Genomic DNA, 26,849 nt, shown 5'->3' on the forward strand with positions numbered 1-26,849 from the left:
AGCCTTACCAAGGTGGAAAGCCACGAAGAACATAAAACATGAACTTAACTAAAGTTTGCCAGGAGACAGGAGGAGTGCCACAAATCCACCTGGATGAGCCCAGAGAAGTGAATGGAACAGATTTAGGAACAGAATTAAACAGAATTTGCCTAGAATTCTCCAGCAAACATTAACACCATCTGAATCCTTTTATTTAAACTCTTCAGAGAATACTTTCTTTTGGTAGCACGAAAAAAGGACTCTAGCCATTTACATTTAGGGAACAAAATTTTGGTTTAATTGGGCTACGAGACACAAACCAACAATGAAAAAAATAGTGGATTGGGTGATACAGTACATACAATACAGGCTGGCTAGCAGGGTTCTCGGGAAAGTAATCCAAATGAAGTGGATCACCATGATAGCCTTCACACAGCAACAAAAAAGCCATTTCAGCACAAGATATTTTTAATGCAAGCTGAAGGTAACCAGTTCTGGACACTATTTTAATTAAAAAAAAAAAAAATCTTCTCAGTATTCAGAGTATTTCAGAAATGCCATCATAATTACTAAAGTTCTTACTATATTTTTTGCAGTCCTAATCTTTTTCATTAGTTCCTGAAATTAATAGCTATGTGATGACACTCAATCAAGCATAAGATATTAGCTTTCCTTAGTATCTCTACCACCACATCACATGGTACAAGGCAAGTCTATACAATACAGTCCAAGACACCAACAAGCTGGAGGAGCCATGTGTATTGTATCACTCATGCCATATTCATAACAGAAATATTTATAACTGTTCAGTGAGCAGCAAGTCTCCGAGGTCTCAGAGCCTGAAATACTCCTATTGTTGAACAGAGACCCAGCAAAACCAGAATTAATGCAGATAAGCTATATTCACAGTTTTCTAAAGTGTGCTTGGAACACAAAGGTCAGAAAGACTTGTTCAGACTTGAGGATAAACACTTCTGATCAGTTCAGGTGCATCCATTCCTTTCTTAGCACCCCCCATCAAGAACTGATTAATTTTTTGGAATAAAACCCAGGCTAATATTGACTGACCAATATGCAGTCCTGCTAGTTTTACCTAGCCCTCAAGAGACATAGACCAAAATTGTCAGCACCATTTGCTTTCACACCTGATGTCAGATTATATCCTTGCATAATATCACCAGTACTAACAGATGACTGCAGCATCATAAAGTATCGCAACTTGAGGTCCTGGTTCCAAAAAACTATCAAAGCCAGCTTCTTAATATCATACAAAGATGATACCTAGATTCTACATGTTTGTTAGCTGTAGCATTAGGAATGACTTTTTGTGGATACAAAGCATACTACTGAAGAACATTAAAACACCGGAATCACAGTAAAACAGATTTTTCAGCTGAGAGCATAAAATTTAGTCAGTGTGTAGAAGATTTAGTAAGTATATTTGTTCTTTGGTATTTGATGTGAGAAAAAAATGTTCCCAAATAACATCAGAAAAAACAGTCCTAAGAAAGAATGTCTCCAAGACTCGCTAGCCACACAGGATTCCAAAGAAGTCAGCTTAGCATCCATCATCCTTGGGCAATTTAAAGCCTATGTAGCTGCCACTAGTCTAGGAAAATCATTCATTGATCTTTTGCTGAAAGGCTGGAAGCATAAAAAAAATATTGTAGCAACAACTGTCACTCACGCATGCTTTTTAAAAGCCTACTAGCAATTGTGCAAGTAGGAAAGGCCACACAGGTTAATTAGGGTCTACTCCAAGCCCTGCCACAGAGCTGTTACACACACTAAGCAAATCAGCTGAAAAGAACAAATACAATATATGAATACTTCTCCTGTCAGGCATTATAACGTCATCTCTTAAAAACAGATACATTTAAAAAAAAGCAAGAACTGTCCCAGCTAACACATAATAAATAAATAAATAAATAAAGCACTAGCATTTCTGGCTGGGGCTCATGTTCATCAGATAGCTACTTTCTAAAATCAATTAAAATTATAAAAAAGAGCTAAACCCCCCACCCTCTGTCCCAATGAATGAAAGAATGACGGGTAGCATTATTCAGCATACTACCTATCAAAGGACTTTTGTCACGTGGCTTGAACTGTGTTTTTGTAGGTGTTGTGGGATTTTGTTTATTTTCGGTGGTTTTACCTCTTTCACAGAACACAGGCAACAAAGACCTTACCTTAACAAAGCATTTTGTGGAGCTTTTCATTTCCCTTCAGTTTATATCTACAACAGGGAGATTAGGGCTTGGGGGGTTTGGTTGACTGCTATCAGTGCAAAGTACAATCTGCAGAGCACTCTTTACCAGGTATGTGATCACAGGTTACAAGGGAGTAACAAAAAACAGAGAGCTTAGGAGACAATGGCAATAAAGACACATAAATTTTTATTCAAGACACAAGCACTTCTAAGCCCAGATTAATAATACTCAGCAAGAGCAATTTTAAGAACTGTGTAAGAACAAGTAAAATGAAACTCCTTCATATAACCACAGACTGCACATGCAAAACTGCTAAAAGCCACTAAATTACCATAGAAGTAAACCAAACAGCTCTTGTGTTAGTAACAAACACAAGAACTAGCAAAATAAAGTTTAAATATTGAAAGAGGTTTATGAAAGTTGTTATTCATGAACACATTAACATGGACTTTATATCTGACCTATCTATTTACCACTCACTTGAACATTTAAAAGAATTTAACCCTAAGAACTTGGTATTATTAAATCAGTACTTGAGAAAAAAACAGCTTTTCACTGCTTTTGTAATTCACTAGTACAAGCCATCCTACTGTTCTTTCAATGCAATAATCCTTCAATTTATTTGTATAATTTGGTTACATAAATTCTATATACTTATGAGATTCTTGTAATGAAGCTTAGTCATTAAATGACTCCATGAAACCCACTAGCATAGGACTCCTGTAGCTGTAATCAAGTTGTTTATGCATAATATCACTCACCCCATATTGGCAAGTCATCAATATACATCTGGTACCAATAGTGATTTTTGATAGCGTACACAAATGCATCTCTTCTTCCTTTGTCCAAGTCAATTTCACAGTAAGTAGTCTGCATTACATCGTCTGCAAAAAATTAAAGCACAGTTAATGATTCGTTAATAAGCTGGCTCAAAACAAAGGCAAACCAAGCAAATAGAGGAACAGAGATTGCTGGAGTCTTTAACCCCTCTCAGCTATCCTCAAGTAGGTAACAAAAAAGGACATTTAAAAAGGAACCATTAAAGCAATTACATGATTGTTTTTGTAATTCTACCCTTCCACATACAGAAGCTTCCCACAGACTGGATAGGAAAGGTTTCGAAGTATCCTTTTGCTACTCCTCCCACACTAAATTAAGATCCATTAGCTGATGGCAGCTTTACTTGGACAGACCATGAGAACTCTTTAACGCGAGGTATGGAATTGTTAACAAATACCTAAAACTTTGTATGGTATTATCTCTCCATTTTAGTATCATCAGGCTCACTGACTAGGAATTCTGTTTGTAAAAACTAAAACTTCTTAAAGTTCTCAGCAATTTTCAAGAAACTACCATAAAGGAAGAAACAAAGCAATCAGGGTAAAGGTAGATAAAAAGGACAGAAGACAAAAATAGGAATAAATGCAAAGAATACGCAGGAGGCTACATTTGGAAATAAAATAAATTCACCTCTTCGAGCCCAAAAGCTATTTTTCCCCATCTACAATAAGTAATGCAGTTAGCAGCCATTCTTTTACATCCCAATTTCCTTCCCTCGTGTTTCCTTTTCAAGTGAAAAAATACAAAAGGGCTTATATTTACAAGAATTCAGGCAGCAACAGATTTAGAGACAACCCCCCCCCATCCACTTCATAAATGTTTTCACTCTGCAAACAGTCAAACAAACATAAATAATTCCAGCTCCCCCTTTCTCCTCTTTTTGTCATCACTGGAATCAAGGACTCCTTTCTAGTAGATAAAATTAATTTGTGCCCCAAGTACAGCTCTAATCTGTATAAACATTCAGCTTACTTTCTGCTATACACTAACTGCAATATAAAGCTTAAGAAGAAAATCAAATCACCCACATAGAAAAAACACTGGCAAGTAGGTTATTTCCAACACAAAACATTATTTCTGTGATAACGACAATTTGACAAAATGAAAATATGCACAGTTCGTCTAGTCAAGCAAAACTGATGCAAAGCCTGGTGAAGCAATAAGAAACCAGCCAACAGCAGTCCTGCATAGCTGCAATGATTTCCTATAGCCCTGGAGAAAATAGTGCCCCTGGCTATTCTGGAATGGATGCATCTCTTTCTCCTACTTCTTATGAAAACTTCAGTATTTTCTATTTTTGTTTCTTCCAAGACCTAACAAATGCATTCTAAGTTCATCTTTTCACTGAAAAAAAATAAATACCATTTTTCAGACTGACTTACTAGGCAGTAAAACTTCTGCTGGGGGGGGGGGGCGGGGGGAAGAGAATAACAAAACCACTCAAGTCAGCAAATGTCCCAAGAAGAATTTTAGACCATGGATTACATTTTCAGGACCCATACTGGTATACTGAGGAGAGGAAAGCCATTAAAGTTGGCACCATAGCTGAAACACAGACTTACAAATCCAGGCCTCGGTTTGCATTTATGCCTCTACTGAGGTGGTTGCTATACTTTTGGGGCTATGTTCCCCCCCAAAATGCCTCTGCTTGGCACTTTTTCACTTTAACAGGTTTTTTTGAGCCATCTTGACATTAATTACAAGAAAAAAACCCAGAATCCCTATCTTCTGGATTTGTTGCTAAGTAGGGATTAATTCTTTCCAAAATACTTGGCGCTTTATTGTCACTCTCTAGCAGTTTCATACTATACTCAAATAAAGGATAACACCTTTCTAATGTTAAATTTTTTAACTCACAAAGGATTGTTCCAACACACAGAGGCGAAATGAAAATATACTGTGAATTAAAATAAGGGTAAGAGAGAAACTGGTAGAGGCTGTTAAATGAAGCATTACCAGTGCTGGAGCATGGAAGCCTGATCTGGGGAAGTGCTATGGGGGCCAGGCTGGTTTTACATGATACTAGCACAAATGAAGGACAACACAGGGATGGAGCAAGTGCTACTACTGAAATAAAAATCGCATGAACTACAAGTGTTCTTTTTAGAGACCTTTCCCATTTTATAGCCCGAATACAGAAGCCTTTGTTTGCAGTTATTAACCAAGACAAATTTGGTATTAGATTGTAATCTAATACAGAGTAACTCCATGGGCTTTCAGACCCCTGGGAATTTGCAACTTTTTTTTTCTGAGATAAGCCATTCTACATCTAATATGCTAAGATGTAAACAGTGGCCTTTGCTGCTGTAAAAAAAAAAAAAAAAAAAAAAGGAGAGAGAGAGAGAGAGAGAAAGACAGACAGACAGACTTTGAAATATCATTTGAAGTGAAATGACTGCACTGACATCTGACCAGGCTGCAGATAGCAGCATGCCACCAAAAAACTGTCTTCATCCATTTTTATGGATTTTACTCCCGATATTCAGAATACCAAAAGACATCACAGAGATATTACAATCAACTACAAGTTACTCCAGTGCAGATACACAAAACCACAGCAGAATCATTAGAAACAACCTCATTCAACTCTTGCAAAATATAGGTGTGACTTTACGTATTGTATATGATTTCACCCTCAGCCATACTACACAGCACAGTTCCTCTCACCTCCCCCTAAAACAACTGAATGAAGGCAAGAGGAATGAAGACAAGTGTTCCTTTCTCCACCCACTGCAAATGCTGAAGCTGTCATTTGGTTACAGGGCAGGATTAGATGGTTAAGCTTAAATGCACTGTGCTAAGTGATTAAATGAAAGTAGCTTAGAACAGCATTCAGTGGCTGGGGAAGCTGAAGTCTACTTTGCTACAGCTTTACCAGATCTACAGTTTTGTATGTTAGATAGTTCTTATCCAAGTTATGGTTGTGTGAGGACTGTGAAGTCTGAGGTATGTTTTGTGTTGTGTCTATATCAGGCGATGTCGAAGAGGTAACATCTGCTATATAATACAGCTTCAGTAACATCAGTAGCACATTAAGCAAATTTTAAAAGACCATTAAAGCAAGACTCATTATAAAAGCAGGTGCGTTTATGCCAGATTTCAAATTTCCTATGAACAGTCAGATCAACCGGGTTTTATTCAAACATATAAACCATATAAAGTCTCATTATATCTGACCATCTCCTAGTACAACACTGAACACCACCCTGGATGGCTGTCATTTTCTAGAGGTGTTGCAGAAGGAAGTCTTGGGCAAGGAGTTCTCACTTACAAGTATGGTTATTTAGTAACCTTTCTAAATAAGTGCAAAAATCAAGTATGTTAAAAAACCCTTTTCCCCTTTAAATTCATCTTTTCTAATTGGTATTGTATGGCAGTGTCAAAAATTAATTTTCTAATTGAAGTCACTATGATCCCAACGTTCAATATATTTAATAATTCACTAGGTCTCAAGTGTAATGTAGAGGATGTCAATTCAAATGCTTGAATAAAGTACTTGACATATTACATAAAAAGCATTATTACTCTAGATTTAGCTTGACAAGAGAATTAAGGCAACTGAAAACTTAAAGTTATATTACAATATAAGTATATGTTAATAATTCATTACTTTCTTCACAAAGATACTTACACAGATTTGAGACCTGTGATAGAAGAACAACATTGTTCATATTTGTAACAGAAAGGAAATCCAGCTATCCTGCATGGTCACAGGTATCCTTTCACATGACACACTTTTAAATACAAAAAGAAACACTACTTTATGGATTCTCCAATACACTGTAGATTTGCCCCACCAGTCACCACTATGAGCATTCAAGTGCAAACCCCCATTCTCAGCAGAATACATTTCTGCAGAGCCATAATTTTCTTATTCTATTTCAAAAATACAGGCAAGATGCACTGATTCAACTGACAGTTTTACTTATGCAGTGTACAGTACTTCAGTTACTGACAACTGCAGCCTAAGTAATTCTTCGAATATGATGAACAACATACAGTTTCACACTTACCTGCTACTGCTGTCCAGCCAAGCTATGTTGAGAAGGGAACTGTTCTTTATTGCAGAAGCTAATTTATTAGAAGAATTTTAATTCCCCTTTACTCACTCCAGAGCATAAAAATCTAAAAGTATAAAATCCAAATCTAATTTAATTTTGTAAACTCTTACGACACTCATTTAAAGAGGAAAAATATCTGTAATTGTTAGTCTTGCCATAATCCCAAATGCACATGAGGAAAAACATGATTACCTGTTAACTCAGAACTTAGATCTGACTCATGAAGAAAATCTGTACAAGTTTTCAGATGGTCATGCTAACATTTTGAAAAGCAGGTCCCTATGGTTAGGTATTTAAATGCATATTCAAGCATCTAAATGATTAATGAAAGGTATTCAAGCAGCTTTTAATTATTTCAGCCATAGATGTTAGATACTCAACACTCCTGGAAGCTGTATCTTTTTCTCAAGAACATATGAATCTATTGGTGCCAAAACATAAGCTTCTATTTGTTAAGGAAAAAAAAACAAAAGCAAACCCCCCCCCCCAAAACCACACAAATCACCAACAACTCTGTTTCAATTTCATTGCAGCAACTTCTGGACCACTGATGCAGAGGTGGGAGCATGGATCAGGCACAGCAAGGTAAAACTTATCCATTACAAAAAAAAAATATAATTCAATTTCACTGATAGAATCCAGTTACTACTATTTAAAAAAAAAAGTGAACACCACTTCAGCCAAAACCAAGATCTACCATTGAAGAGTCACCAAAAAACTGAGCTACCATCACATTTCAACAACCAAATTGGAAAAGAATTCTTTATACAAATGCTGAACTTTAAGGCCTGCTCTATGAAATTTAAATTTTCCTACATGCATTGGATATAAATTGTACTGGTTTTATGACAGCTTTTAAGCCTGTAAAAAATGAATCTCAGATAGCAATCCTTTGCTCTGGTTTTTCACTTTAAAAACCTGTATACCAAGGGGATGTGATTTCAACAAATTTTATATAATTTTATATTAAATAAGTACTATTAACTACTGCTACAATTAGTTTATACTTGTTACTCTGAAATTCAGAAAAAAATCTATTTTAATACTTTTAATAGCAGATTAAAGTTAGTAAAATAGAGTTGACTCCCATTCAGATTTCACTTCATAGATGCACTGCTAGAAATACTAAAGCACCTCCTGATATAGAACCTGCTGGATGCCAGCTAACAGCAAAGAGATTATTGTCTACATCTTTTATCCAGAGGACACAGATTGTAAGGGAAAAAACTAGAAGTGCACATGGACAGCTTCCCAGATCATGTACACATACTTAGTCATCAACCAGCTACCACCTACCATCTGCTTTATAGAAAACATCTGACCTGCAGCCACTTTGGTTAGGATTGAAATTCATTGCAGGTCCAATACAGATTATTGATCTACACAGAGTGCCAATGTGTTAATAATAATAAATAAATTTTTAAAAAGAAACAAAGGACATGTATGAAGAGGAATTCCCCACCTGCTGGGAAATGTATCAGCACATCAATCACCTATACTTACAAGCCATAAACACCTGATTCTTTTTGAAATCTCTACTCTTCCGTACCCACTCAAAGCCCTTTTTAAACAACATCATGCCCAATCTGTCTGGAAGAATATACCACAGTATAGCAACTACACACCTGGTATGCACTGGTAAAGCAGTTAGAGATGCAAAAAGGCAGCTGAAAAAAACAGTATGAGTGGAAGACCAGTGCTTAAACCCTGAAGAAATTGCACTCAATTTTTCACAATAAGTAATACTTATAATGCAGAAAATCTAAAGCTTTCTGTGTCAAAACATCAGCACAAGCAATTGTGAATCAGAATCTGAAACTCCTAACCTGAAAGCAAAACAAGATTTAAGGAAAACAGGTTTACCTGTTGTAAAGAACTACAGAAGACAACAGATAAACTAATAAGTCAGGGACATAATCAAAACCAAAGCAATCACAAGGTACAAAAACCACAGCACTTTTCCACCATTCTGAATTTGTGTTAGTCCAGGATGATTTTGGCTCCCTGTAGCTGTGAATTCCAGAAGACTTCGCTTAACCAAATAGGAAGAGTATCAATTCTTATGTATTGAGGAGCCGGAGGTTTCAGTATTACCCAAGTTGCACTTATTTTTGTTTAAGAAAACAGATGTTAAGTATCTTTTATCTAAGTGTTAGATTAAAGAATTACCAAAACAGAAACTCATTAATTTCTCCACTATTGGAGTATTTTACAGAAGTATTTGAGAATATATTCGCAGAAGAATGGATTTGTCCAATGCTCTGGTTCTGCATATTCCCCTCAGAAATGGCAGAAAATACTCTGGAAAGCTAGCCTATATCTGACTACAGACTAAACAGTGGTCACAAGAGGAGAAAAAAGATAAACTGAAAGTTTCATCTATCTCATCTGTTATTTCAGGAATAAGAAGATGAATGTGCTTTACATAACTAAATAAGCCTGACTACTGCATGTACTTCTGGTACAACAGAGGCTCTGGCTTTTTTTGACCCCTAAAGAAGAAAATTTTTCAAGCATTTCAGCCAGTTCCTGATGTTAAGCCAGTCCATTCCCTTCCCTTGGTATCATCTCAACACTTCCACTATAAAAAGAGATTACTAAATTACTACCTCCAGGTCAATATGGAAAAGGGCAGGTCCAGGACTCAAGTGCTGAAAAGTGAGCTACAGAACAGCGCAATCTGCTCAGTACTCCCAGTCACAAAATGAAAGACTTGATCTAGCAAAAATTTGATATGATAGGGGAATAAATTAACTACGGATAATCTTCAGAAAATAAATCTGGGAATAGGACACTTCATAACAGTAAACATTAACTCACAAACCTTGCAGTCTTTTCAATTGGGTGCTGCATCTAGAGAGTACACTTGTCACTGGAGTAACACAATCTCTTTGTAAAAATGGAGCAAGTAAAGGAACAAAAAATTACAAGTGTAACTGGCTGTAAAAATAAATATTTATCATATTCTGACAATAGAAGTTTTACTTGATTTTCATAGTCATGTTGAATTGCTGCCAGTTGCCTTCTCTGTTCTTTCCATTTTGGGCTTTTTAGCGTATTCTATGAGGTTCAACAGGAAAACTGTTTCTCCCACGTTAAATAAAATTTTCAGCAGGCTACAAGTCTTGCAAACCAGTAATAGGACTGTTTTCCACTGTTTGTGCAGGTACTGTTCCTTTCTTAAAAGGAAAGATTCAACTCCAAATTCCTTTAATGCAGAGGCGTTATCCCCTATGCAACTTAAAAATTTATGAAGGATTTACAGTTTTAACAAACATTTAATCTTTTATTCCACTTACCATACTTACAACAAAACATCATCAAGCCTCTTATTTTGCAGATGTCCAGTTTTGAATAAAACTTTTGTAACTTACATCTGACTGCAAATTCTTAGACAAGAGATACTACACTTAAGTTCTTCATCCAGTTAAGCACTGGTGATGCAATGAAGTCTAGCCCTCTAGGGAAAAAAATACATATACACAGAAACCCAAACTGGATTAAATATATAAATGTTAAAATTCAATACAGACAAAAAGAATCTGTTATTATTTGAAGCTCTGCAACTACCAGTTACAAATATCTGAAAGGACCAAAGAACACACACAGGGAAATTATACAATAGAAGGCTCAGCCCTAACACCAAGAAATGTATTTGCAAAAGAAGTTAAATGTCAACTCTGGAACAGTATGGAAAGAGGGAGAGGGCAGGAAACAACAGAAAAAACAGACCAGCTCCATCCTGACCGGCATATGATGAGTTAGAGCCAATAAAATAAAGGTATTTGCCTAAGGTATTTTAAACTAGACAGTAACCAGAAGGATACAATAATTAACTTTGTGTTAAGGTAGAACTTTGAGATGTTGAGCCCTTGCTACTCCTTTCCACAGCAGAGTCTGCAAGTATTCAACATCATAGGAAAAAATTACATCTTCAGAACTGATAATTCCAGAATTCTAGTAAATACACTTTTAATCATTCACACACAGAAAGCTTAGTTTTACTTCAGAAAATGTAATCAGCTACTTCAGAAGCATGTATCCGCTGCAAGCATCTTCCTTAAAGGGCACACAGATGAAAAATTTACTGTAAACTGAAAAGCCAGTGCTAGTAGACAACCTTGCAGGGCATTTCAAGCAACAATACAAAATACACTCAGTTGCTAGCAGCAGTGAACTTTCAGTTCTTCTAGTTCAAAAATCAAGTTTTAAGGGTTCGTGGTGTTTAAGTGACTAAGTGCACTTTCCATTACTTACCTTTAAATTTGATGTCAAGACCACTAAATTCCAATTCAACTCCTTGAAGTGCTTCTCCTAGGGTTTCATGGTAATGGCTGATGCTTTTTTTTGATCCCACACAGAAAGGAAGAGAGAAGTATTTGTATGTTTCTTGGCGATTGTGGTAAGGTCCTACTGTATTCATCCATAAAACAACTTCCTCTTTATCCTGGTACTGAAAGACAAAGTTATTGAATTAGATGAGAAGCTCAGCAGAATAAAAATATTCCAGAAACTCTCTCATTCACATTAACTCGCAAGGCAGGATTGTTCAATCACAGACAGCAGTTACATTTAAAGACAGTCGAGTACTTTTGTCTTTTGGGTGGCAGGGACTGTAGAACAAGATTTTCAGCCGGCTTTCCTACACAAAAAAAAAAAGCTTAGTTGATCATACAATTTCTTAGAGCCTATCATCAAAATATCAGAAGAGGGGGATTCATACAAATTTAATAGAGGAGCAGAAGTGGAGAAAAGCAGAAGTCTCAAAAATAAATAAGCTTTTACAAATTTTGTGGAAACACACGTCAGTTAAAAGCAAAACTCTACTTGTCTCTACTGAAAGAAAGGAAATATCAGACTAACATCTTGTTAAACAAGACCTCAGCAAATAAATCAGGCCATCTCTACCCATGAAGATAGGTATAGTGTATTTTCCTAAAATGCAACTCCTTTTCATTTTTGTAATGGTATAAATTACATTCAAAATTCCCAGAAGAGCACAACGCCTCACAGGAAGCACTAAAATGAAACTGTGGCATACCTACAGTAGCCAAGAGACAAAAAAGTCAGACAGAAGACTGTATTTTGATGCGCTTCCAACTTTTTCACAGTGAAAAAACAGAACAGCAAGGAGTCTGGTGGCTGCCATGAAATTCTTTCTGGGAACATCCACCCTTCACTTTCCACAGCTACTGTTAGCCAGGAAAACTTACTCCTTGGCTAGGAGCCAGTAATTTTTTTCAAGCCCTTATAACTTTTCAACAACAAAAAAGTCCTTAAAGCCATTCATCTATCAGTATTCAAATACTGCGTGAATTCAGGAGAATTAAGCGATTTGAAATCGTTACTTGCACTATATCTGAATGCATCTGGATGAGGCATCATGTTTGCTGGTTACCACAAAGCCTCTCACCCAACACAACTTCTTCACCTACTATAATTTCAACAGATTAGGAGGGAAAGCAATCTGACTTTTAAGGCAGAAAAAAACCCCTACTTATAACTGTACACACCTGCAAGCACAATCACCATATAGGTCCTGATTTTTTTTAAAGTACAGAAGAATAAAGTACCATTTTAAGACCAATACGCAAACACAGAACACATTGGAGAGGCAAAGAAAATCAAATGCTAGTTAGCCTTAACTACTTCATAGCGCACAGCTGATATACTGAACACAGTTCTGCATTTCCCTTTTTAACAAATGAACAAAGGTTCTTCAACTCCATTTATTCTGAATAACCACAGTCATACTGACAGGTTAACTTAAGAAATAATCAGCTACATGTGGAATGCAATACATTCTTCAGATGAGGTGTTTAAAAGTTAAACTCAATGTTTTAAACAAACATGCTTTGGGAAATAATTTAATCCCTTTATAGTAACACATCATCTCAATTACAAGCCTCACCTATTTTCTTTACAAAGATGCACAAGGGTCATTCCAGCCTCTTATGTGAGTGATCTCCAACCTGAAACTTTAAATATCTTACCAATTTCATTCTCAGTTGCACCAAAGACCAAACACTTACCAGTTTCACAAACCTGCGCGTTTGCAGAGTACACACTTCAGAATATTTCTGACAGGTAAAGAATGTCAATGAAGGAACAAAGGAAGAGTAAACAACACAGCAAGAGAAAGTGGACATTCCTCCTCTCTGCCAGCAACCAGAAAGGTTATACCAGTGCAGCACAGTTGTCCAACTTCAAAGAAAGTTGGGAAAAAAAGGAAGAAAGAAAGAAAATTCACAGTTCCAGCCCCCTCAGCAACAGAAGCAGATAGTGGAATCTGCACTATGATACTGCCTCTAGCTCTTGCCAATGTAGCAAGGGACAAGTTGGTCCATATCTCTTTCTAGTCTGTTATGCCTAGCACGTCTCCTGTTTCTTCCTCTAACAGCTGCAGAACATATTTTCAGCCCTTTCTCAAAACGGTCTTAACTTGTCAAGAGCCCACTTTAGCATTACTCCTTGTAATGCAACAGCTTACATGTGAACCGAGCTACGTCTCTGTTCAACCTTCAGTAACAGAATATGACAACATCCCTAGGTCTGTGAATTCATCTTTGACAGGGCTTGAATAAAGAAAGCATTGAGCACCACTTTACTTAGCTTCTTGTTTCTGACCTGCTTCATACTGAGTTTGGACCTCTGCATTTTTAGAACTATACCAGATCACCATCAAGTGACAGAAACCAACTTCTTAAGAACACTTTATTCAAAATCTTGTTAAATCTTCTGATCTAATAATGTAACTACATTGTAATTACAACATCTACAATAACAAATTTGGTCTTTGCTTGTCTCTTATCTGCACGATGCTTAGCCCTCCTTCAGGGCCTACGAGTTTTTCCCACAATGAGTCCAAGATGCCATCAGTCTGCTCTGGAGAGAAAAGGGACCAAACCAAACATAAGCAAAGAAGTCAGTCTACATTTATTACTTCCTCCTTTCTCACAACCATCCCAGAACAGCACAAGAGAAATCTGTTCAGGACTGCTACATAAATTAACATGGCACCTCAGCCATCCCAGGCTACACCTCGCTCACAATCAGCAAGTTGCTAGTCACAGCAACTTGCAATCCATCAGGTGCTCCCAGTACCCTCCCAAAATTAAGAGGACTGTAGTAAGACATCCGGCTTAAGCAACTTCAGCCTGAATTTGGGGGGGTGGGGTGGGGTGCCTAGTAGAAACTCAAACAGATGTCCTTCTCCCTACATTTGTCAAGTTTTGCTCATTCTCAATTATGAAGATGAGCTTTCACATTTAAATATGTCTCCCTGTCATGACATATCTCATCCTTATAATCTTACCCTAGTGGCAGGGTAATTTGGTGGCAAGAACTCAGTGCTATCAAAGCGTTCAAGTTTGTGGTGGTTTGGGTTTTTTGTTTTGGGGTTTGTTTGCTTTTTTCTTTTTCACTACTGCCTTCACAATATCAAACCACCGACATCAAATAACGGTGTCAACACACTTACAGGAAAACAATTCTTATTTAGGCAAGACAAAGAACTAGAGCATCTCGTAGGACTGTTCTGTCACCTCTATATGATGACTTCAAGGTTCAGAGAAGGCTAACTTACAACATACCTTCCAACAAAAACGTCACACTACGAGAGAGATAACTAAAGCTTGCTAAAGAAAGCCCTGGTTCCAAGGGAGCCACAGCACTCAGGTACGCTGTATCAGTACCAGTCAGATTTTGGTCAGCACATTCATTGTCAGTCTTGCAGTAGTTTCAACTACGGTCATGCTCTTTTATATCTTCTTTCAGCATATGTGGAGTCCCCTGCAAACTGTGGAGAACTTGGAGCCATAGAAAACAGGAAGAAAATCTCAGCTCCATAGCACCACCTTTCATTCTCAGCAGAAAGAACATATTGAAGAAACTATTCTCTTTTCATCAGGAACCGATCAGCCTTAGACAGACTGGACAAAATGACAAAACAGAAAAACCCTGAATTTTTATTTTTACTGTTCTGATACTGGCTGATAAGCAACTGTTCAACTGTACCCTCTGAGCTCTGAACACAACAGAGCAAGTCAAAATCCTATTGCCTTCTGTTAACCTTAGCAGGCAAGTCAGCAATAACTCATAGTCAGAACCAACACAGAATAAGACATGGTGTGAAGAGTCCAATAGTCTCTTTCAAAAATTGTTATACAGCAATATAAAAACTTGCATAACCAACTGTAAGTGTGATAGTTTCCTTATCTTCTGCTACATAATCAGCAAGCAAAATACTTCAACTCATTGAGATTCCACCAGATCCCAGAAAACATGACAAAAGTATCAAGAACTCCCTATCAATACAGGTACAGAACAAACAAAAGAGAAGTCAGCTACAATGTGCAGGAATATCCAGGTCACACATCCAACGAGTTAAATTCACCAAGAATAGCTGTCATCGTAAGAGATCTAAATAAAAATTTCTTGCTCTCATTCCATATATCATAAGGGTCCTGAGTCACTATTTGACCCATCACTGCTATAGGACTTCTAGAAATGAAACAAACTTATTCCTATTACAGCTGTATCTAAACTACTGAGGCTTGCAACAGGGGCAAGTAGTAACGAAATAACACATCAAATGGTAAAATAATTTGAAGTAAAATCAATGATCTGCAGAGTAGACTCCAGATAATTTGAGTGACATAAATCTAATATCCAGAATTGCACTTATGCATCAATGCAATTTTTATCTTCATCCCTTATGAAAACAAGTGCCAAACATCTTCCTAACATGCAGGACTTATTTTGCTGTACTGAAGTACTGCCATTTCAGAAATTCTTTTCTGTTCTTCATTCTCTTTCCTGACTTGTTTGCACAGAATTAGATGGCAGAAAGGCAGCTTTTCACATGCCAGAAGATGGACACAAGTGTCCTATTAAGAACATAGTAACTGACAAGGCAAAAACCATCAAGGCAAAAACCATCAACAAGTAAGATGCTGCAATCTCTACCCTGGTATATCTCTGCAAGCTCTTCTGGTTTTGGTTCATATGGAAGCACAATATACTGCATATAGCTCAGAGATCCTAACTAAATTCACAGACAGAAGCATTTAACAACTTGGTAATGATGCCAGAATTCACAGAGTTCACTACTTCCAAATATGAGTGAAGATTACAAAACACAATTTTAAATACCTTTTACTTACTGGAATTTATGAAAAACGTAGTATTTGTTCTGTAAGCATAGCAAGTTTGGCTTTGCATCTTTTTCTGCACTAAGTTTAATACCAGCTCAGTAATTTCAGTGACTATGTGAAGTATATAACGATCTTTCACTGTGCAAAACCACAGGGGCAGCCTGAACAAGTCTCAGCATCAACACAAGTTACCTACCATATGCTGGTACAATCTGATTAATGGGAGGCAAACCTTCAGAAACTTTTTTCCGTAATTGCCACCCAGGTGGTAGACGACCAATCTGCACCTCAAGTGCAACCACATATCAGCTACAACCCTCGTCACAGCTGGGGACACCTGTTCCAAAGCAGCACAATATGGTCACAGCTAAAATCGCATTAAACCCATCTATACCAGAAACAAGGCAACACTACCCTTCTAGTCCCCTGCAGAATATTAAACTGGCATGAAGCTTGTGCAGTTTGACCTGGCCAAGCATGGACTTCTGCCATGACAATACAACTACTGAAAACTCGGGTGTATGCACCACTTTGAGGCTTAATACAAAGACAATTTCCATACATCTGTACGGTTTAAAAACTATTCAAGCATAGCAATACTCAGACAATCTTCAACACAGTACATGCATCTTTCTTTCCTGTTACCCAAGAGGGCACTCATGATGTGGAAAGCAACTTACTGTTCTCTTTGCACAACCATAGAAATTAACATGGTAGCCCTAGAAATGAACTATTTATTCTATAAAACAATTAAGGCTAGATTAAGTCAGTATATGAAAGGCTGCAGAAAAGGATACGAGACTGGCAGGTTGTTGATACTCTTTTTTAAACCATGAAAACACTTTCCAAAAATGATGGAGGCACAGAGAGGATTACAGCTACCAAATTTTATGTGATGATTCAGCAAAATAAATTCATAACAAGATAGTTTCTTTCAGAAAGTATACAATGTTACTCCTTTTCTCAAGTTGAAGTTTGGAGTGAGGCTTTCCAGGATGCAGTTCCCTGAACTCCAGCACATCTTTCAGGGGAAAAGGACCAACATTATCTGTTACTGACAGAGCAAAGCTGCCGAAGCAGGACAGGAAATAAGAGAGGCAGCAAATAAGACTCAACCAGCAAGTAATATCCCAGGCGGCTTCTAGTCCCCACTATCTTACAGACATTCCATCAAGCACTGTGACAATACTCAACGTTTGCAGCTCACATCCATAGTCTTATTAAACTGTGGATTTCAGCCTCATGCTCTTCTTCAGATAAAGCAGGTTATTTCTAGTACCATCTCTTCATCTCTCTCTGAATTGTAGGCCTCACCAAAACGTGGTAGAACTGTACCGGCAGCATAGTCGGAACTATTGTACAAGCAGTCCTTTTACTGTTATACTTCCTAGATGCACAAGGTTGCTCAGGCACACCACATCCTGCTTCTGTGACATTTACTTCACCTCTTCAAAATGGAACCATGAGAACTTCAGAAGGAATCAGGCTGCTTGTCTGCACACAACTTCATATGCAAAAAGGTATTTTACATGCACTGAAATGTTTTCTACAGTGTTTCTCTAACTGACAATTTACAGATACGATATAAATTTCATAATTTTATGTATTAATTTTAAACAAGCTTTACAGGCTCAGGGTTTTAACATACTTCATCAGGCTAAATGTCAAACAAAAATGCTTTTCTCGATCATTATAAATTAGGAATTTTGCTATGCAGCATAGGGTGGGTTTTGTTTTATTTTTCAATGCTTGTCATGTATTTCCGAGCTTACAGAGCACTGATAATTAAACTGAAGCAACATTAAAATTAAAATGCTACCTACTCCCTAGATCATTTCCCTGCAACAAAAACCCCAGGATATCTCAGAATATTTTTATGGTTTGCCTATTCTATCAACAACTCCAACAAGTCTAGCAACAGAAGACATGAAAGCAAAGGCCAGGCAGGAGCCCATCAACCCTGCTTCTGCAGGATCAGCATATATCATGATAAGGCCACCAATATCTCACCTATACTATCACTTCCACAAGTAAAAGGCCAACTGTCAAAAAATGGTGCAATTATCAGAATACAGGCAAAATTCAGGTACATGACATGCTCTGAAGCACGAAAATAAGCTAAAGAATCAGCAGACAAGTTTTCAGTTAGTTTCTGATAAATTGTTCTGTTGTGGTCTGAAGTTACAGTGCTGTGCTGCCTTTTGATAATGGAGATTTTAAATGCTGTGTCAAATCCCAATTTCTCTTCACTTACTATTGATTTTTAAATACTCGAGACTTTATCTTATAATTGTATTTATACTATTCTTTCCCTAAAGAAATGCAGACACCGTTTTTAAAGACTAATTCCAATTTAAGATAAAGGATTTAGCTGTTGATCCAATGAAGCTATCCATACCTACTATCTCCAGAAACACTAGTAGTTATAGTCCTAGAGCTTCAAGCGGAGTCGTCTCACAATTACCTTTTATAATATATGCTTATGCAGTCCTACAGTTATAAAATAAAGGACATATATAAAACATTAGCCTCCAATTTATATTAATACAAAAATACATATTATAGCACACATGTATATTATTTTATAAATATTGTATAGTATTATGTATTATAGCAGCAGTAATTAAAAAATTAACCTACTAACACAGAGCATTAAATACTTAAGTCAGTACTTCTAAATGTTCAGCATGCTCAATACAGATAAGGTCCTGTACATCAGCAGTTAAAAGTAAACCGTGGCAAGATGTAACGACACACCTTCACCCAGACATGACCGAGTACTTGGGCACAAGAAGTTGCACACTAAAGCATTAATAAGGAAACAGCAGTGCATAATGGTGTGTATTCCTACCAATAGGACTCAAGTCTTAAAGTTAGTGAAAATTTACATTTTGAAGTTACCAAGTCCTGAACCACTATATTACTATTTCCCCTCCACTTCCCCAAAAGCGAGCAGAGCCTCCAAAATGTAATAAAGCACTTTGGTTATAAAAAGATTAATCTTCCAACTGCAACCGTATTCGAAACTGAAATTCATTAAAATGCAGTATTTAAGGAACATTTCCTTCAGGTTCTTAATCTCAGAATCAGTGTACTACTGCAAAACCCTGTTCATGTTTCATCCATGCTATTAATGCTTCCACTCCAATCTCCTGTGCAATATTAAAGTATCAAAATATCTAAGCAAGGAGACAGCCTTCCAAAAAAAGGTAACCGTCTTTCTACATCAACTATTCCTAACCTATCACGTGATGTTACTGAACTGGACACCATGTGAATGAGAATACTAAACCAAGAGACAGCATTATAATCTTGAAGAATTGGTAATTCAGATGAAAAAATGACAAGCCTTCAAAAGTAATTTGTAATTTCCATTGGTAATTGTTTAGGTAGTAATTCAGAAGACCTAAAACCCATCAGAATTCACTTTTGAAGGGAGAGCTCAAAAGTAAATAAATTCAATGACAGCTTTATGAAACCCGTATTTCCCCAGAGGACTACCAATATTAAATGAATAATCAGGAACCTCTCAAGTCAAAGAGCCTTTAAAATAAACACAGTGCTATGCTGAAAACCACTTCACCTCAGCAGAAACCTAAGCTTAAAATGCAGGTTCAGCAACAAAACTGGGACCTAAGCTAGTTCAAAGAATATCTGCTTCTTGAAAGTATTCAATATTAGCTTAACTTTTCTGTCATTAACTACAGCACTGATAAATCCCATTAGCTTTTAAAAAATAAAGACAATCCTAAACAGTTTTCAAGTCTCATAAGTGCATGGAATTAGGCACCTAGTTAACTGCTGCTTATACAAAAACTATCAATGCTACTTATCTGTTTTATTAAAAACACTTATTAAGCTTATCATACCACACCTAGAGAAAGCTATGTTAAGAAACTGAGCAAGCGTTCACCAGCCAGGCTGCTTAAGAGCACAAAAGTTCTGACAGACAGACATTGTGTTTAATCACAGCCACACTCTAATCCACTCCACTTGTGAGGAAACGGGGACGGTTTTCAGTAAAGTCTCGATCCACAATCACATCTCAGCTCACGGCGCAGACTTCCACCCTCCCGCACCAAAAACCACGGTTAACACCATCCCGATACAAAATCGGAAACTGATGAAGCACTGGTACTTACTTCCTAGAGATGCTTTTCGGGTGATACTGCAAGCACTTTTGCAAACCTATCCTCATACCAATAGGTGAGCGCTCAAGTCAGCTGCATTTTATGCACCCGTTTTCCTTAGGGGTCCATGTCAGCGTTCCAAGTCCGAGAGCCCCCTGTCCTGCCCTTACCCCTCAGCCTGGACCCGCCCCATGCCTCCCTCTCCCCGAAGCGAGCTGTCACGCCGCAGCGCGTTCCCACCGGGCTGTCACCGCGCAGGCAGCGCGGAGCCACGCTCGGGCAAGCCCGGCTCGGGCTTGGACTTTGGCTCCGAAGCAAGCGCAAACATCCTGGCGGAACAAACGGCTATTCTCGCAGAGCGCAAGTCAAACAGCGAGGCAGCCCTCTTTAAACAAAGCACGCGTACCTGCCGCGGCTTTTATCTGCTCCAGGAAAAGCTGGCAGAGGCGGCGGCTAGCTCAGCGTTACCGCACCCGGCCGCACGGCTGCCACGCTAACGGCTTACACAGGGAGGTCCCGACCGGATCAGACAACTCCGGCAGCCCTTCCCCGAGCGTCCCGCTCGCACCCAACTGGAGAGAACGGGCCCCGATCCCGTAGAAGCCCGGCCCGCGCAGCCAAAACAACCCGAGCGGCGGCAAAGATAAGAAGGAAGCCCCGCGGGGGGGGGGGGGCACCGCCCCCCTCTCAGGCCGCGGCCCATCGCTCCCCGCCCGGCCGCGCTCTCGGGGCCGCTGCGGGCGCCGCCGCCCCTCGGCGGCAGCAAGGCCCGCGGGCGGGGAGGCCGGGGCTGCCGCCCGAGCGCCGCCGGGGGAGGCCGGGACCCGCCTCACCGTGTGCTCGTGCTCGTCGGCGCGGGCGCGCAGCGGCAGGCACAGGAGGAGGAGGAGGAGCAGCGCGGCGGCCGCGCAGAGCTGCAGCCCGGGCGCCGCCATCTCGGGCCTCGGCGTCCCCGCGCACGCAGCAGGCCCCGCCGCGGAGCCGGCCCGCGCCCCGCCGCCAACGCCGACCTGCGACGCCACTTCCGCTCCGCCCGGCCACGTCATCCGGCCGCACGCCGGAAGCGCGGCGCCTACGGCGGCCGCCAGGAGCCGAGCCGAGCGGGGGGGCCCGGCCGCCGCCCGGGAGTACGGGGCGGGGGGGGGCGGCCGCTGCCCGGGAGTACGGGCGGAGCCCGGCCTCGGCGGGCGGGTCGGTGGCTGCGGGCGGGAGCAAAAGGCGGGCAGTCGGGACCCGAAATGCCCAGACAGCGCCGGCGTTTGAGACACCGCGGCCTTCAGCATGAGCCCGGTGAAGCCCGAGTTATTTTCTTAATTGGTGGAATTGTTTTGTAATTGATAAAATCATAACGTACTGATCAATTCAGAAGAAGGTGACCCAGGGCGGTGTTCAAGTACCCTCGGAAACAAGCGGCCGCCTTTTCTGCAACGCTGGTCCAAGCAGAAGAAATTAAGGAACGCTGAAGTGCCGACAGCCACACCGGCCCGAGGGGCAGGTACTGAGGCGGCAAAGCGGCACCCAGGCGGAACGAGTGGTAAGTTTGCTGTCAGTACCGCCTAAGATAAAGCGTGTAACCCCGTGCGTGACCTTGGAACTACCTCAAGGTACAAGTCCAAAGTAAAAAAACCAAACCAAACAAAACCCCCAAGCCAAAAAGCTCTCGGTATTAAGCGTTCATTGATCAGACAACTCTTAAACTGAACAAATACAGAAACAGTTTTCAGAGGCTATCAGGCATAATATTTAAAAAAAGGGGGGGGGGGGCACTACACCATCTTCCCAAATATCGCACAAGCCAACAGAGAAGTAAGACAGTGAAGGACAGGAGTTGAACACAGGAGCTGCTCCATGCTGTTAAATGCCATCCATGCTTTGTAGGAATGATGCAAAAACAGACTTACCTGTTTACCACTGACCACACCTACACTAAAAGCTTTTCCCCTTGTGGTCTTCCACATTCAATCTACCTTCCCTGAATGTATTTTAGCAAGCTACGTTTATATGAAGCCTTTTCCTGATAGTACGTTCACAATCTCCTATTTCAGTAGAAGCAACGTTCCTGTAGAGATACTTGTCAAAACCCATTCAAAACCCTTGTTTATATTAAAAAAAAAAAAAAAAGGAAAAACCTAGACAGCTTTGATAACACCATATGTTTCTTTCTAGTCATCGCATCTCAGTCCAAAACAGAGTAGCTTACCCTTGGGAGACAAAGAGAGGAGGCTTCAGCATCTTCAGTTTATTCAGTACTTAAGTCTCAGTCAACAACAGGGCCAGCCAGAGCCATCTGCTGCAGCGGGTTTTGTGAAGCACGCTGTACAAAAAGCAAACACTTTCCCCAGGCCGGCCAGCTGCCACCTGAGCTTGGTGGATTGGTTGATGCCCCTACAGGTGGCCAGGCCATTTAGTTTTTACCAGCAATTTTATTATCTGTTCAGTCCTTGAGCTCTAATGTTTGACGGAAACACATTTCATTCCCACTCTTCCCCCCAAGCATATTCTTGAGTAACCAACAAACTGGTTGCATGCAGTTTTCTTCTCTGGTCTCTTCTGTGCTTCAGTTTCAGTGCACTTCTCGTCTTGGGCGGAAGCAATACACACCGCAGGCTCACCAGCACAAATGGAATCTACAGATAGAAGGACTCCATACGTTGAGCCGTAAGAGGCTTAAAGCAACTAACTGAAACCAAACCAATGTGGAACGCGCATTTTGGCAGCTAAGAAGGTGCATCTCTGCTGGCCTGCGAGAGACTTGAAAGTAATGCCTGCATCCCAATTGTTTACTTGCATTTAACAGTGAAGCTGTTTTAGTGCTGTTCCTTTTCTCCTTCATAGGGTGATAGTTTTGCTGTGATTACTGGTCAGTGAGATCCCCAACTAATTCAAAAGTTACAAAGGGACAGTAAGACGGGAATGCCTGAGACTACACCTGGATCTTTGATTTCCCCCCTTTATGCAGTGCAGAAGGGGCCTGAACAGACTGCATTTATAGTTATTTCTCAGCTCCACCTGTCCCAGCTCACCTCTCCTCCAAACTAGAGCCCCACTAGCATTTGTTTTTGTACGACAGGGCAAGTCAGACTAAGGAAGTATCTAAGCTGCAAACGGGAGAGGGACTGAAAGGCTAGTTAGGAGCTACTTTTCAGCAATTCAGATATAAACAATCTCACTGCAGTACTAGCAATAAAAATCAAGTTCACAGCCATGTTACTAGGATTGTGCGAAGGCAAATGCTCAGACACAGTTCAGATAAACCCCTCCCACAGAAGACATTTGGCTATTGCATGCAGGGGGTGCAGAATTAAAAATTAGCTGGGGAAGATGGATCCCTGGGCTGCTTCAGTCCAACAGCTTTAAAAGGAAATCTTCTGCATAACACACTTTCATATTTTGCTCTTCCCTTCCTGCCTTGTTACAGTTTTCCCCACATCCTACGTTTCTACCTTATGTTGTACCTGGCAGATGTGGAAGCAGATAAATTCCGCTTATCACATCACAGCTCCAAGCTCTGGAGCACAGCTGCAGCCAGCACTAAGGACATGGGGAACTTTTAAGCAAAGCCAGGGAGCTGTGTGCAAACCAAAGCATGTGTGACAGCTGAAGACAACCAAACTGTTGAATTTCCTCTTTTAGTTTATTTCTTTTATCCCTGTTTCCCTCACTTATCCATGCTACCATTTTCCTCATTTCAGCACCAAAACCTCCCTCCCTGCTTCCAATTTGACAAAATAGTGCTGGGAACCTTGTTCTGTTCCAAGAAGAGCAGAGGAAGGCAACTCCCACGTCACCATTCCCCTGGCTACTGTGAACAAAGAGCAAACTGTCAGTGAAAGCCTGTAGTGTCAAGAGTTACTGGAGAAGGCACTGAGGTCCTTTAAAAAAGAAAAAAAAAAGAAGAAAAAAAAAGAAAAAAAGATAAAAAGGTCACCGCTGTAGCTATAGGCCTGCAGCACAACACCTGCATCCCTCTGTCATCAAAAGGAGAGACTGTATGAACTGTATTTAGAGTCATACCCTATTAGTTTAATGTGTAGATGATATTTAGCTTATGCCTATACCCCTGAGAGCAGCAGGGGCTTCTTCACCTTCATTCAGTGCTGGCTGAGTCACAGTTGCCATCTGTCACTCCTACAGCTCCACACATTGGCTTTGCCACCCTGCAAGAGAAAGGAGCTACAACTCTATCACCTGCTCTCTTACAGATTAAGGGGAGCTTACATGACCAGACAGAAGCTTTACGTGTCCTACCTGTACCTGAGGGATCACCTAACACAGATGTATCTATGTCTCTCTCAGGGCTAGAAGAGGGGGAATGGCTTGAAAACCAAGTTGGTAATGATCCTTAATTCTCTGCCCTGAACATTATCTCACAGAATTCCCATCTGCATCACTCATGGACAACCAGAGCCCCCACGGGCCAGGATATGCACAGAAAATTGCAAGGCCTGGAAGGGGGAAAAAAAACACCAACCAACCAACCAACCATACACCAAAACAGTTCACTTCCATCATTCGAGTCCCTTGAGATGAGGAATCAAATTAATTTCTGCTTTACATGCTTTCTACATTTGGAATACAGAGAGCCAAACCAGGAAGCTCTCCTTAAGTTTGTAAGCCCTCAGGCAGAAAAAAGCCTGGATACAGCTGTTGCACATTCACATCGCTACAAAGGAAGAGTAGAGCAAGCAGAGTCCAGCCCCCAGGCTGCGTGTTTCCACTGCAGCAGGCTAACTACATGGCTGGTATTTGTGAGGTGTGTGCATTTATAATTGGAGACTTGCTATACTACTCCAGAGCATTAAGTGAAACGCCTTCGTATTGCTTCTACAATGAACACATGTAAGACATACAGAACACAGCATTGCTGCCAATTCCTTCCTCTAATTTGAGAGGTCAGTCATGTGGTTTCAAGTAACAACATACCCAAAAAAGGTTTAAGTACAGTTGTTTTGTGATACAGGAGGTCCCTTACCAGCTGCCTTGGGAATTTTCATGGTACACACAACACCTTGTTAATGTCTGTCCTTTTCAGGGAGGGAAGAGGAAAGGGAAAGGTGTTTTCAAGGCTGTATGCAAAATACATTCTTGAATAAAAACAACTTCTCATCCTCTCATGGTTTAATGATTGCTGGAAGGAGATTCTACACCTTCTGAAAGGTCAGTATGTCCGTACCCAAAATGTTACACCAAACAGCAGTACATTGACCTGCTCCTGTAATGAGTGTTCTTCAAACAAAGTCTTCGAACAACTTTCTTTACTTTTTCAAGCATGTTTTCCAGTAAAGCCCTTGTAGGTTGTATCTAGGGTTTTGATAACAATGCTTATCAGGATTTAGTTTCTAAAAGGACATATGTTCTTTCCTGGTCAAAGGGAAACTTCATGTTGGTGCAGGACTGTCAAGACACACGAGTGTTCTCCTTCCCAACCATGATAACTTTTTCTTGAAGTCCCGAAGAACCAAAATTCTTCCAAGCAAAAAAGTTATAGAAGGCCAAGAAGTCTTGGTGAAACTCATGGGAAAAGTCACCAGAGCTTTAGGGAGGAAGAAGGAGAAGAAAACATTTGGCTCCCCCTTATAAATAATTTAAGACAACCCAAAAATATCTGTACAAACACACATACAAACAGAAAAATCTCATATTCCACAGATGTTGAGAGATTCAGCGACCTCTTGGGGGCACAGGTGGAGGATAAAAGCCTTCACAGCTTACAGGCCTATAAAAAGACAGAGTATACAAATGAATTTAAAAAAATAGTAGAGAATAGGGTTCTGGAACAACACATTGCATGCAATAACATCATATCTAAGAATACTGTACAAGCAATAGACATACAAGAAGAAAATCAGGCTATAAGTGATTCAGTGACAGAGCAGATGCCAAGGTGCCCGAGCCCTGTTCCTGTCCAAGTTATTTCTTCTGTTCTTCAGCTGCAGTTACTCCACTATTACTGGAAAGAGATGCTATAATACTTGGTTGGAGTAAAACTTTGATAGTATAGTAGCTTTCTCCTGAAAATTAGATGAAGAGCACTAGGAAGAGATCAAAAGATTCAAAATATTTTTTTAAAACTAACTACAGATAAATTCCAGCTATATTCTTGCCAGAGCCAAGCCAACATAGAGAACTTACTGCACCCACACATTAGTAATTACTATTTTAACAGTTAGAGAATTTTATTAGCATCTGTACTTAGATAAGCCTCTGGGGCCTGGACTTCATAGACTTGCACTGGTTGGACTAAAGGAATGTTTACAAGTTACTTAAGTTTGTGGTGGTCTGATCAAATCAAGGCAAAACCCCTCAACACCTTTTCTAAAACCAGTGCAGTTCTTACTTTGAGGCCAATCACACATGTAAACAAGTGCACTTTGGAGAGATCTGAAATTTGTAAAAAGACAAAAAGTCCAAGGGAATGCCAAAAGGGAATTCCCTCTGCACTACACTTTGTATGTTCCAAGAGGATCTTCTCAG

The 26,849-nt window shown here is 39.8% G+C and overlaps 2 protein-coding genes across 6 annotated transcripts in view; both read right to left on the minus strand.

Annotated features, from left to right (window-relative positions):
* The window catches only part of TM9SF3 (transmembrane 9 superfamily member 3), a 50,233-nt gene extending 28,812 nt beyond the window's left edge, over positions 1-21,421 (minus strand). Inside the window, exons 1-3 of the mRNA XM_052799729.1 lie at positions 21,209-21,421; positions 11,348-11,543; positions 2,951-3,073 (exon numbers count right to left, since the gene is read on the minus strand). Of these exons, the coding sequence (XP_052655689.1) occupies positions 2,951-3,073; positions 11,348-11,543; positions 21,209-21,421 (532 nt within the window). The remainder of the gene's footprint in view (positions 1-2,950; positions 3,074-11,347; positions 11,544-21,208) is intronic.
* Positions 21,422-25,475: 4,054 nt separating this feature from the next.
* PIK3AP1 (phosphoinositide-3-kinase adaptor protein 1) overlaps positions 25,476-26,849 on the minus strand; it is a 48,507-nt gene continuing 47,133 nt past the window's right edge. For 4 of the 5 annotated variants that reach the window (XM_052799728.1, XM_052799724.1, XM_052799726.1 and 1 more), the window contains one exon: positions 25,476-26,091. In XM_052799728.1, coding sequence (XP_052655688.1) covers positions 26,037-26,091 — 55 coding nt within the window. In that variant the 3' untranslated portion in view covers positions 25,476-26,036. The remainder of the gene's footprint in view (positions 26,092-26,849) is intronic. The other variant, XM_052799725.1, reaches the window with a different exon arrangement.

Source organism: Harpia harpyja, chromosome 10, assembly GCF_026419915.1.
Source record: "Harpia harpyja isolate bHarHar1 chromosome 10, bHarHar1 primary haplotype, whole genome shotgun sequence".
Classification (NCBI taxonomy): Eukaryota; Metazoa; Chordata; class Aves; order Accipitriformes; family Accipitridae; genus Harpia; species Harpia harpyja.